General features: G+C 35.2%; 1 protein-coding gene across 4 annotated transcripts in view; it reads right to left on the bottom strand.

Moving 5' to 3' along the window:
* The window catches only part of CALCRL (calcitonin receptor like receptor), a 132,560-nt gene that overhangs the window by 52,004 nt on the left and 67,910 nt on the right, over positions 1–12,646 (bottom strand). For all 4 annotated transcript variants that reach the window (XM_055571980.1, XM_055571978.1, XM_055571981.1 and 1 more), the window contains 3 exons: positions 3,555–3,645; positions 3,291–3,379; positions 1,976–2,067 (listed from right to left, as the gene is read on the bottom strand). In XM_055571980.1, coding sequence (XP_055427955.1) covers positions 1,976–2,029 — 54 coding nt within the window. In that variant the 5' untranslated portion in view covers positions 2,030–2,067; positions 3,291–3,379; positions 3,555–3,645. The remainder of the gene's footprint in view (positions 1–1,975; positions 2,068–3,290; positions 3,380–3,554; positions 3,646–12,646) is intronic.

Raw genomic sequence — 12,646 nt, 5'->3', positions numbered from 1 at the left:
TGGCAATGTAGAAAAGATATTTAACCTCCACCCCACCACACAATCCCACCAAAACCTCTGCTTTCTTATTGTAAAATGTGTTAAAATAGTATCACGATAACAAAGGGGAAGTATCTGGCACATGGTAAATACTCAAACTTGTTGCCATTTTTATATTTACATTTTGAAAAAATAATGAGAAGTTCATTTATGCTGTTGGTTCATAGAGTTTTAATTGTATGCACATCAATAAATGTTTTAGATAAGGTCTATATGTATATTCTTCCACTTTAGTAGCATTATTTTAAGCTTCACTTACACTTTAATTTCTACATGACTTTTTTCCTTGTTTCATAGCATGAAGCCTATATACATCTCTCTTCAACTTTATTTCTTCTTCGCTTTTGCATTATTCCTATTTTCCATAAACAGTTATCTTTCTATTCCTGTGTTGATTCCTTATTCTTAATTTTCTTACTGCTGTTCTCTAGCAGTAAGTTGAATTTAATTTAAATGTAAAATAAATAGTAATAGTCCCTCAGTGTGTGACCCCACTCTAGTTTCCCATCACCTCACCACCATTCAACATTAACATTTTCATTCTTAGATTGGTTTTAATTTCTTAACAAAGATTTATGCAGTTGTTGTGCTGCACATATTAAAAATGGAAATTTACAACATCAAGGAAAAATATTTTTCTCCTGCTCTCAGTTTTTATAATTGCATAAAACCAATATCATTTTTATTCTTACTTTAAAAGCCAGATATGCATGTTGTCTGAATGAATTCAAGAGAAACGGTCACAATTCCTTAAATTACAATAATCAGGTTGGTAATCTCTTACAGAATTACCTGCAGGGAACCAGCTTTGGCCTGTGCAGCTCATTGGCAGGCTCAGTTGAGGGTGGGAGCCAGAGAAACAGGAGTCCTGTTTCTTGAATTCTAGTCTATTTACCTAAGATAACATCTGAGAAGCCTAGAATTTGGACTGCTCCTAGACTTGAGAATGTTTTTAAATACAAATGCTAACAGGAATGTAGTCATGCTTTTTTCCCATTTAAGTTTTCTATATTTTTCTTGAGTCTCTTTGCTTCACTCTTCCTGGGGTTTACTTGGAAACACCACAGGAAAATTATTTGCTGGCACAGAGTTAGATGAGATTATATCTCTCAGTTTCTCATACATATGATAAGAGTATTTGTTGTTGTTGTAGTAAGAGTACAGTCACTGCTTTAATAAGGGAGGAAAAAATGGGAACAAAATACTTCTGTAAACAAAAATCACATTAACTGTATAAAGCATACAGCCCCTCTAGTACAGCAATTGCTTTTTGGTCATCCTCAGTCTACCCTCCACTTCCAGCCCCACCTCCCCTGCATATATATGCAGAGGCTTGCAGGAGTGCACATACTCACATGCACATCTGCCCCAACTTAGCATCAATGCCTGTCAGAAAATGGACATTTAATACTGATTTGAATGAACGGATGAGGAAATTAATTTAAAACACAGTGATTGGTTCCAAAATGCTTTTCAGTCCATACAAGTCAATCAGTTGGCAGAATGGGAAGAAAATCAACAGGCTGGAATTGCTTTTTTAACATAGCTAACTCAGAATCAGCAGGTCTGATTGAAAATATTTCATCTATTATGTATGACTGTGCTATACAGCCATTCCATTTTTTTTTCAAACTCTGGTAATCACTTTCCTCTGGTCTGCACCGCTGTATCTCTCATACTTCCTCACTTTGATACCACTCCTCCCAACGCAACATAATACTAGGGTGCCTGTTACAGGACTAAAAGCCTAAAAAGGTACACTGGAAGAAAATGAATTATTGCTGTGTTGATTAGATATAAAACAGTACTTTATTTACACATCAAATAACTATATGTATGTAATTTTGTGTTATTAACCTTTATCAATGATGGGTATATTAGAAGTTAAAACAAATAATCGTAGGTAGGGGGATACATTTGAGAAATTTATGCTTACCATGAAAAAAGGCAAGAGGAACAGAAAAGACAGGAAAAACTTTTTCTCCATCATTAAAGCCAAAATGAAATATGCTATATATATAAATCAAACTGCAATAGAAAATAAAAAAATATAATTCAGCAATATATATGAAATAAATATACATGGCTCTTAATAGGAATTTCTTTTAAACCTCATGATAAAAAAAACAACAAAAAATAAAAACTACACGATAATTTTGCTTTAAGGATTTGATTAACAGTTTTATGAATTACAAATATTATAAGCATCATAGTTTAAAGTACTAAAGGGCTAAATTAAATACATTTTAATTTAATTTAGTTAGCTTTTCAAGCAGGAAAGCCTCTTACAGATGTAATTTTAAATAATTAGAAATCATCTTTTTTTTTGTTTGTTTCTGTCAAACATCAACATGATTCAGCCATAGGTGAACCACCCCATTCCACCCTTCTAGGTTGTTACAGAGCCCAGGTTTGAGTTCCCTGTGTCCTACAGCAAATTCTCACTGGTAATCTACTTTACATATCCTTAAATTTACCAAAATTTGGATTAAAAAATTAGAATAAAATGATAAAAAGTATCAGAGTAAAGTCTCATAAGACAAAAGCACAACTTTTGATAGCATATTTTACTATAAAGCTTATTTATTTCCAATAAGTATTAATCTTATTTTTAATTTTATGACTCTTTAACAATTTAAGGGAAAAACTGAATTTGGGCCCATTCCTTGAAAGCTAGCATCCATAAGTCATAAAAAATGGACGTTTACTTGAATAGAAATTACTCTTCACTCCAGGATTCACTTTTTATAATAAAAATAGTTCCCTAACCCATCTATATTATTACAATAAGTTTAAAGGATATGGACAATAGCAAATAAAAGTATTTCTGTCAAGTGTTTGTAATGTTAGATACAGATCCCTGCTAACTTCTTAATTCTAAGAGGCAAACACTTCAGGAATAAAGTCTATGGCACTCACTCTCCAAAAGTTCATCACCAATCTACTCTGGTAAGATTTTTATGAAATATAAATGACCATGGTTTATCATAAAATATATTTATTTAGCTGAATTAAAAACATTTTTCAAAGGAGATAAAAATCTAATCAATACATATTTGCCAGTGAACTATGAACTTAGATTAAATTTCGTTAGGAAATGTGATTTCTATTACAGGGCAAATGTTAGAATAAGAATTATAAAAAATCTTTTCTTCATTTTACTTATCATTTGTATTATTGCATGCAATGAGAGCGCACCATTAACAAGCACACAGAATCTATGCCGCTGCTTGACCTCATCAATGACTTACCTAAAAGAAACTTCTCTTTATATTGTAGCAATCTTCCAAATTATGTTTTCTTTTCAGTCAGCTACACTGGGCTTTTACTATTAGCTGATCTTAAAAAAATACAATGAAAAAACAAAGTATTACATTAATTTTAGATTTAAAAAATCATGTTGTAATAGAAAGAAAACAATGAATCAAAGTTTTTGCAATTTAATGATTAATGAGTTGATATTTTAGTTTTTATTACATTGTACCATGAGAAAAATCTAATTTTCTGATACTTACAATCACAATTGTCTCCAGACTCAAATCACATTTTCTCTTGGATCATATTCAAAATTGTCTTGAAGAATGTCTTAAATCTGGAGGTCATGACCTGAAATATTGATATAATAATTGTATTTCAATGAACAAAATAATTTCCATGATAAATTAAAATTTTCAAAGAAAATGCCACTAGTAAGATAATATTTTTATTAAGCTACTCTGATTTTTAAAACTCTTTTGCTTACAATATTTGAGTTTTGTCACAAATATTTGTTGTTTTCTATTATATGGAGAAGTTTATGTCTATTTTCATTTAGCCAGGATGGTTGAAACACTGAGCAATTGACTATTTTACTTAAGTAAATATCAAAAAACTAGAATACAATAAAAGAATTTTCAAATTAAACTGTTTTTTAAACTTCCTTTGAATAATTTGAGCTTTCCTGGTGGCTCAGATGATGAAGAATCCATCTGTAATGTGGGAGACCTGGTTTGATCCCCGGGTTGGGAAGATCCCCTGGAGAAGGGAACGGCTACCCATTTTATCTAATATTTATTGGAATGTGTTAGTCTTGGTTATTTAAATCTAATTCCCTAGCTGATGTGGTTCCTCACAAACAGAAACCACATTGATCTTTCTTTTCTTTGTGTCTGGAATAAATGAAAAAAATGAAGAAATAAAGTACTTTAGGAGCTTAAGCTTACAATCCAGAACACTAGTTGTAACTATTAGTGAATTATCATTTCTTTTATTAGAAGACCATAAGTAGTGTTTGAATCTATACTGACACTGAAAATTGAGGGGAAACTTCAGCATGTTTACTTTTTTATAAAATTAAAGTCCTTTATTCCATCTTTGAGTTCAGTGGTTGGTTGGGTATTTGGATTGAATAAACAGTAGTTTATCGTAGTTTATCGTACTGTCTTTGGAAGTCATAAAGCTTAAGTCAAATTTAAAATATTAGTAGACCACATTTTTTCTGTATTAAATATGTATAAAATACAAAGTTACAAAGGAAAATGTAAAGGAATATTATTTTATTTGGAAATCAGATTTTTATGAAACAATGCTTTGATGATTTACACAATGCAGGATTAAATTATCCTCAATGTGTACATGGGCTCAAAAATTGAAGGAAAAGTTGTCTCAAAAAACATGTTTGAAGTTTTCCTATATCCAACATATTTGAAAAACATTTCATGCAACACTAGCAGCTATTTTTGTTGCTAAGCTAATGAGTTTCAAAATCAGAGTTCCAAATAATATCTTAGTGAAATATCTCTTAGTGTTCAAAGGATCATCCTGGCACCAATAATTAAGATGAGTTTATTCAACTCACAAAATATTGATCAGTGCAAGTAATTACACTTTTATAGCTTTCTTACTTCACCCTATTCCCTAGTGATTTGGAATGTGGGCTACTAGGAACAAGATTATATTCTGCACTGTATATATTTGTAGCATTCCTAATCAAGGGATCAGGTTTATGATCCCTGGTTTTATCAAACTTTGAAGCAGCAAGTTTGGGTGGCAGTTTCTAAACAACATGGTGGATACTTACTTGTACTTTTTAGATCTGGTAATGTCTATTTCTTTGGAAGGAATGATGCTAAAGCTGAAACTCCAGTACTTTGGCCACCTCATGCCAAGAGTTGACTCATTGGAAAAGACTCTGATGCTGGGAGGGATTGGGGGCAGAAGGAGAAGGGGATGACAGAAGATGAGATGGCTGGATGGCATCACAGACTCAATGGATGTGAGTCTGAGTGAACTCTGGGAGTTGGTGATGGACAGGGAGGCCTGGCGTGCTGCGATTCATGGGGTCGCAAAGAGTCAGACACGACTGAGTGGCTGAACTGAACTGAATGTCTATTTCATGCAGTGATCCAATTTGCTTGAATCATCTACCCTACAAAGGATTTATCAAATTTCCTTCCTGGCAGACATATAGCATGAAAATGCTAGTGATGGAAGAATCACCCCTTTTACCAAGATTCTTACATCTTACATCAATTCTTATATCAATAATGTAAGAATCATGACTGGGCATACAAATAATGCCACTGCAGATACATCTGAAGGTCAGTTTAGGTTAAGCCTCATATTTATGAGTATAATGGCACAATTATTGTCAGAAGTATGCTTAACTGTATGCCTCAGCTTACAATTAATCATACTTAACCAACTCACTGGTTCTTTGTAGACAGCTTCTCATATGTTCATTTAGCAAGCGTTTCTCTCCTCTATGTTTAGCTTATTTCAGATTTATCTTTCCTGAAGTTCACATTATATTAACTGATCAAAGATGTTAAGTAAATCATGGTAAATTTCTCATATCTACTTAAATTATTTATTGACAATTGAGTTTCATGTTGCTTGCTGAAATATAGTAGGTCCCATTCAATTTTGAAGAGATATTAGTCGTGTCCAACTCTTTGCGACCCCATGGACAGTAGCCTACCAGGCTCTGCTGTCCATGGGATTCTCCAGGCAAAAATACTGGAGTGGGCTGCCATTTCCTTCTCCAGGTTATCTTCCCAACCCAGGGATCGAACCCGGGTCTCCTGCATTGCAGACAGACGCTTTACTGTCTGAGCCACCAGGGAAGCCCAGTAGATAATTAAAGGAGGTCAAATTAAATGACTAATTCTGCCAGTGGATTTTTCCTAGTGAGCTCAGGTTTGTTTAACAGGAAAAGCACTGCTTCAAAACTGAGAAAGCTCAAATTTAAACTCATAAGTGAATCTCTAATCACAGTGGTACTAGTAGTAGTTACTGGCATTTTCTCTTTTTAACTGCTGGCCTAGTCTCACAGATCCCATAAATACTATGATCACATCTCAAAATTAAAATAGAAGATTTGGTTTTACTATTAGAAATAAAATAACTTTCTTTACTGTATACATGAAATAAAAAATAGTTTATAAATAATCTACAAGCTTCTTGCTCAAAGAATCACCAAAATAAAATTTAATTGACATATTTAATCACAGAAAGAACTTTGACTTAAGACCTCAAATAACTTTTGAAATATAGCTTCCTAATCACTCATTGCTTTGTGTAGCATCTTCTGGGTTCATTTCTTAAAATTGCAGTAGATCAGCAACATAAGGCAGTTCTCCATTTTTTTAACAGTTTTGCATTTCCAAATCCACAAAATTTAACCAATCTTCTTGGCTTGATCAGTGTAAAAAAAAAATCTTTTATTCTACCTAAACATAATAAATCAGTGTGACTTAATCATTTACCAGAACACAAAAACATAAATCCAGTGCCTTTCAAAATTGCTTCTTATTTTCCCAAATTTTTATTATACATGTACACACTTCTCATAAATTTTTCTTAGTAAAAATTCTTATTTTTAGTTGACTCATCTAACCCTAATATTAAAAGTGTATGTTCACTCCAAAATTAAGACAAAAGACCAACTTTAATCTTCTACTCCTCCATTTCCAAAATATCTTGGATTGCCACAGGCCCTAAGCCATGTTCTTTCCTCCATTTATTTATCTAGTTACTATAAAACTGGCTAACAGAAGCATTTCCCACAAATATCTAATTTGCCATTAAGTATCCCGAATCTTTGTGTGAGCAAAGTGAGGCTGTTTCCTATCCAAGTACATGCTTTCCTTTATAGCATATTAAACAAGCTCCATTTTTCCTGATTCAAAACAAGGAAAAAGCACTCTTCACTCCCAATATTCTACATGTCTATGGCAAATGTCAACTTCTTTCTCTCATTTACGCTATGTGGAACAGATTGTGCCACTAGAAAAATGTTTAAGTACAAGATCCTGGTTACTGTTTATTATCTTCTCACTGCTTATTTTTTGGCAAAACCTAAGTCTTTGTGCTAGAATGATTCCTGCTAATTACCATCTTTACTTCCACTAGAGTCTTTGAGAAAGAAATGCCCTTATTTCCCCACCCCCATCCTGACCTGGACTGTTCCTAACACTTTCAATACGTGAAGCAGGAAGAAAATTAAAATATAAAGAGACTTCTCTTTCTTGAAGATCTGTTACTGGAATGTAAGAAACTCAAATTATTAAGCCTTTGAATGAACAAGTAACAAATCACTGTTGTAACATACACCAGGGTTCCACAGAGTGTGGGTTAATGGATCACTTGTATCAGAATCATCCCCAGAACTTGCTGAACACATTAGAATGTCTAGGCCCCAGAACAGAAACTCTGAATCAGAACCTTCAGAAGAACTTGGGAGTACTTTTTGTAAGCACCCGAGGAAATTCTTGGCCTGCTAAATTTTGGGAAGCACAATACAAACACATCATCCTCATTTGGCCGTGCTGAAACCTGGACACACTTATATTCCTCTGTCTCTAGGTGCTGGCCAGACTATTTTAAAAGTGCTATTAAGTATAAATCAAGCAAAATATTCTGCAGTGTTCCCAGGCACAATTACTACTTCAGAACTTCCAGAGCAAGTTATTCAAATATATATGTTAAAACATTTCATGTAATATAATTATTACTCTATACTGTTCATGCTTCTGGATTGTGAGTACATGAAGAATAGGACATGCACCATATTTGTTAGGTAGTTAGGATAGGAAAAAGGAGTCCAAAATAACAATGGCTAAAAGACAAAGAAGGGAAAAGCCCATGAAAATAGAATAAAGGAAGGTCCGAGGACCAGAGTAAGGACCTCAGGTGAAGCAAACAGCCTTCTGGTTAGCTTAATTTATGTAGGGCAGGCTCAGGGGGAGGAGACAAAAACATACAAAGAGAAGAGCCAAAATTGAGCTGGGGGCTTCTCTTCTCTTCCCGTCTTTTGGGCTGGCCCACCCTCATGCCTCAAGGATGTATTTTCCTTTGCTTTCTAAATAAAACTGAGCTCTAACAGTGGTCCATCCATCACTTCAAATTTTTGCTGCAGTGACACAGAACCAAGGAAATTACTCCCCAGACATGTTCATCCCTGTGACTTCAAACCCTAGCAAAGCGGGGTATAAAGTGGGTACACAGTATGTTTTGAGCAGGTTATTTACAAAATGAATTCAATCGAGTTGAAGAAATCTGGTGTTGTAGGATGTTCTCAGCTGTCTCAAACATATTATAATTTTCTGACACCTTTAAAAAGTCATTGCCCGGATGGTACTCCAAGAGATTCAGGTTCAGTGCCTCTTGATTGTGGCCAAGGGATAAGCTTTTTATCAAGTTTCCTAGGTGATGCAGGAATATGCAACTAGAGTTGAGAACCAGCGGTACAGACAGAATCCTGTGGTAGGCAGAATAACAAGCCTCCAAAGATTCCCATACATAATCCCCAGAATCTGTGATTTTAAGGTCATGGACCTTAAAATAGGAAGATTATCCTAGATTTTCATGAATTATCCTGGTAGGCCTAAACTAAGCCCTTCAAATAGAAGGGGAACATTGACGAGTCCATCAGAGCAGTGCAGCAGAAGGAAGGAAGCAGAAGATAATAGCAACAAAAAGGAGTTGATCCACTGTTGCTGGCTATGCCATGCAGGAGCTCATGTGCAAGGACCAGAAACCAGACTCTACAATGACAAAGGTACCAGCAAGCAAATGTGCACCTCAACTGTACATCCTCAAGGAACTGAATTTTGCCAACAACCTGAATGAGTCCAGAAGCGTATCCTCTCCAGGACCTTCAGAAGAGAACACTGCTCTGCCAACACTTGACTTTGGCCATGTGAGACTTGAAATAGAGAAACTAGACAACCCCATAGGGCCTCTGACCCATAGAACTGTGAGATTATAAACGTGTTGTTTCAAACTACTAAATTTGTGGCAATTTGTCAGAGCTGTGAGAAAAAACTAACTAGAAATCCTTACCCTTATAAAATATTAATTTTCCCATTAAAACCAAGTGGTAATTTTCTGCTTGCCAACTGGCCAGTCCTTCCTCCTAACTTTAGAATGCAGATCCTTTTCAATTTATAATGGGGCTATAGTTGACTCATTGGAAAAGACTCTGATGCTGGGAGGGATTGGGGGCAGGAGGAGAAAGGGACGACAGAGGATGAGATGGCTGGATGGCATCACTGACTCACTGGATGTGAGTCTGAGTGAACTCCCGGAGTTTGTGATGGACAGGGAGGCCTGGCGTGCTGCGATTCATGGGGTTGCAAAGAGTCGGACACAAATGAGCAACTGAACTGACTGAACTGATGTCCTGATAAATCATAAATTGAAAATATTATAAGTGGAAAATGCATTTAATACATCTAACATACCAAACACCATAGCTTACTTTAAACTTACTCAGAACACTTACATTAGCCTGCAGTTGGGCAAAATCACATAACACAATTACTATTTTATAATCAAGTGTTGAATATCTCATGTAATGTATTGAGTGTATGTGTTAGTCACTCAGTTGTGACTGATTCTTTGCAACCCCCTGGACTGTAGCCTGCCAGACTCCTCTGTCCATGGTATTCACCAAGCAGGAATACTGCAGTGGGTTACCATTTCCTTCTCCAGGGGATCTTCCCAACCCAGGGATTGAACCCAGGTCTTCTTCATTGCACGTGGATGCTTTACATCTGAGCTACTAGGGAAGCCCAATGTATTGAATACTATACTGAAAGTGAAAAACAGAAAGTTGTATGAGTACAGAATGGTTGTATCAGCTGTTTATCCTCATTATCTTGCATATGACTGGGAACTTTGGCTCCTTGCCTTGTCCAGAATCACAAGAGAATATAATACGACATATTGCCAGCCTGGGGAAAAGTCACAATTCAAAAGAAAGTAGGGTTTCTACTGAACGTGTATTGCTTTCACATTATCATAAAGTCAAACCATGTTAAGTTGGAGACTGTCTGTATATTCATAAATACTGCAAGGCAATCACATTAGCTAAGAGAATTTCTTTCTAGCTGTTCTTAAATTGCTGTATGATTTTGAGAAAATCAACTCAACTTTTTTCTGCATGGTTTATCCAACTAGAGCAGAGAGTGGATGGCATCACCGACTCGATGGACATGAGTTTGAGCAAGCTCCAGAAGTGGTAATGGACAGAGAAGCCTGGCGTGCTGCAGTCCATGAGGTCGCAAAGAGTTGGACACAACTGAGCGACTGAACTGAACTGAACTTACCCAACTAGAGAATAAATACTCAACTTAATCTTAAGCTTCTTTTTTTCTCTTGCATCTTGGTTAGAAGATGTATGCTGGAGTCAGAGAGCCATAACTACAAACTTAAACTCACTAAAGTCTATTTCTTGTCCTCAAAGTGGGTGTACAAGTAGTGGTGTGATCAACGCTTCCTAGAATTTTTTATCATAACTCATCAGGGTGTTAAATTGCATGATAATGTAAAGAATTTGTTTTATAATAAATACCCCCAAAGCATTAGCTCTTGCTATTATCATTATTACTGAAAAAAGTGAAAATGTTAGTTGCTCAGTTGTGTCTTACTCTTTGCAACCCAATGAACAGTAGCCTGCCAGCCTCCTCTGGCCAAGGGATTCTCCAGGCAATAATATTGGAGTGGGTAGGCATGCCTTTCTCCAGATCTTACCGACCCATGTTATAACAATTTGTCACTACAACACTAATCTCAACTGAATGAACCAGGAAAAGTCCAGCATAAATATTTTAGTGACTTGGCCAAGGCTGACCCTGTATCTGGGCCCCTTTGCCCTGGATGATCGTGACTCAGAGGATTGAGTCTTTTATTTGGATAATTAAGGATTAATAAGTGCAGAATACATTTCTACTTTGCTTTTTCAGTTATTTTACTTAACCATGCATTCATTGCATTGCATTTTATTTTAATTCATAAAACCCATTTTCACACAATTTCTTCTTTTAATTCTTTTCCTTAGAAATGTTGTGACTTTTTTTAAACATACATTATTTAGAAACATTGTGATTTTTTTAAAACTTACATTAGTAAATAGCTTGACAATTCAGACTTGCCATTCTGCTAAAGTACCAAAATAAAAAGAATATGTATTGTCTCACTCTTAAGCACTTTAAAATGCAACTTAGATGATGAAATGCCTCTAGAAATTCAGTTTGTCATCCTGCCCTATTTATTGAGTGATTACTTTCACCTAGTTGTATCGGGAGACAGAAGTGAACATAAGATTTGTGCTGTCAATGCAAATATTCATCAAGTGAGACAGTGGTAATTTTATGGTGATTTTAGAGACTTAGTTCAGTGTTTATACAAACAGTCCATAAGAAAAATTCATGAGGTTCTAAAAAGGAATGCTTTCACAACATTTAAGACAGGAAGCCAAGGCTGGGCCTTAGGCAGATGTACACTGTCAGTCAATGAGTCAGAGCAAGTTAAACACCTTCCAGGTGTCTCATTTGTAAAACAAAGGAGTACGATATGATAAACATTGAATAAAGGTTCAAAGTTTATGTCTTAAAAGATAGTTAATATAAGAACAGTTTTGTTGAAAGTAACCCAAGTCCAAAATATTCTTGAATCAAAGTCATTCCTGACACTGTTTTTCCTGGCTCAGGAAGACTTTCCCCAGGACTCCTACTACCAATTACCCAAAAAGAGTGAGTTTGAATCTAAGGCCGTGGAAAGTGGACCACTTGGCTACATGCTTTTTCTTTTGTTATATGAGAATTCAGGGAAAACGTATCTAGGCCAAAAATAAATACAAAAGTCACATCTTGCTTTCACCTCTTTATATACTGCCTCTTTTTGAGGGCCACTATTACTTTTGAAAGGCCATTTACAAAAAAAGTCTAGTTCTCTCTTCTGCGCTGCACAAAATTGAAATTAGAAAAGCAAACATACTTCATGAGCCCTCTTGCCAGACTTCTCAGAATGGAACCTGATCAGTTCATCCAGGCCAAGCTAAACTTATTACCGTCATCATTGGAATAGCCTTAATGCTTCTAATACTGGAAACCAACAATCTGAAATCTGGCTACATTGAGTTTTTATCTCTTTTTTCACTTAACAGAAAATGACCTAGGGAAAAATTTAAAAATCAGAGGGTGCCAGAAATTACAGCACATGTTAAGGAATGATTCAACAATATACTCAACAAGTTAATTAATGAAAGAGTAAGAAAGATTATTACATTTAATTCATCAAAATCTTATGCATTATTTAGCATAAAAAGGACATCTAATATTTA

The sequence above is a fragment of the Bubalus kerabau genome, chromosome 3 (genome assembly GCF_029407905.1).
Source record: "Bubalus kerabau isolate K-KA32 ecotype Philippines breed swamp buffalo chromosome 3, PCC_UOA_SB_1v2, whole genome shotgun sequence".
Classification (NCBI taxonomy): domain Eukaryota; kingdom Metazoa; phylum Chordata; class Mammalia; order Artiodactyla; family Bovidae; genus Bubalus; species Bubalus kerabau.
This window is presented reverse-complemented; position numbering and strand designations above follow the sequence as displayed.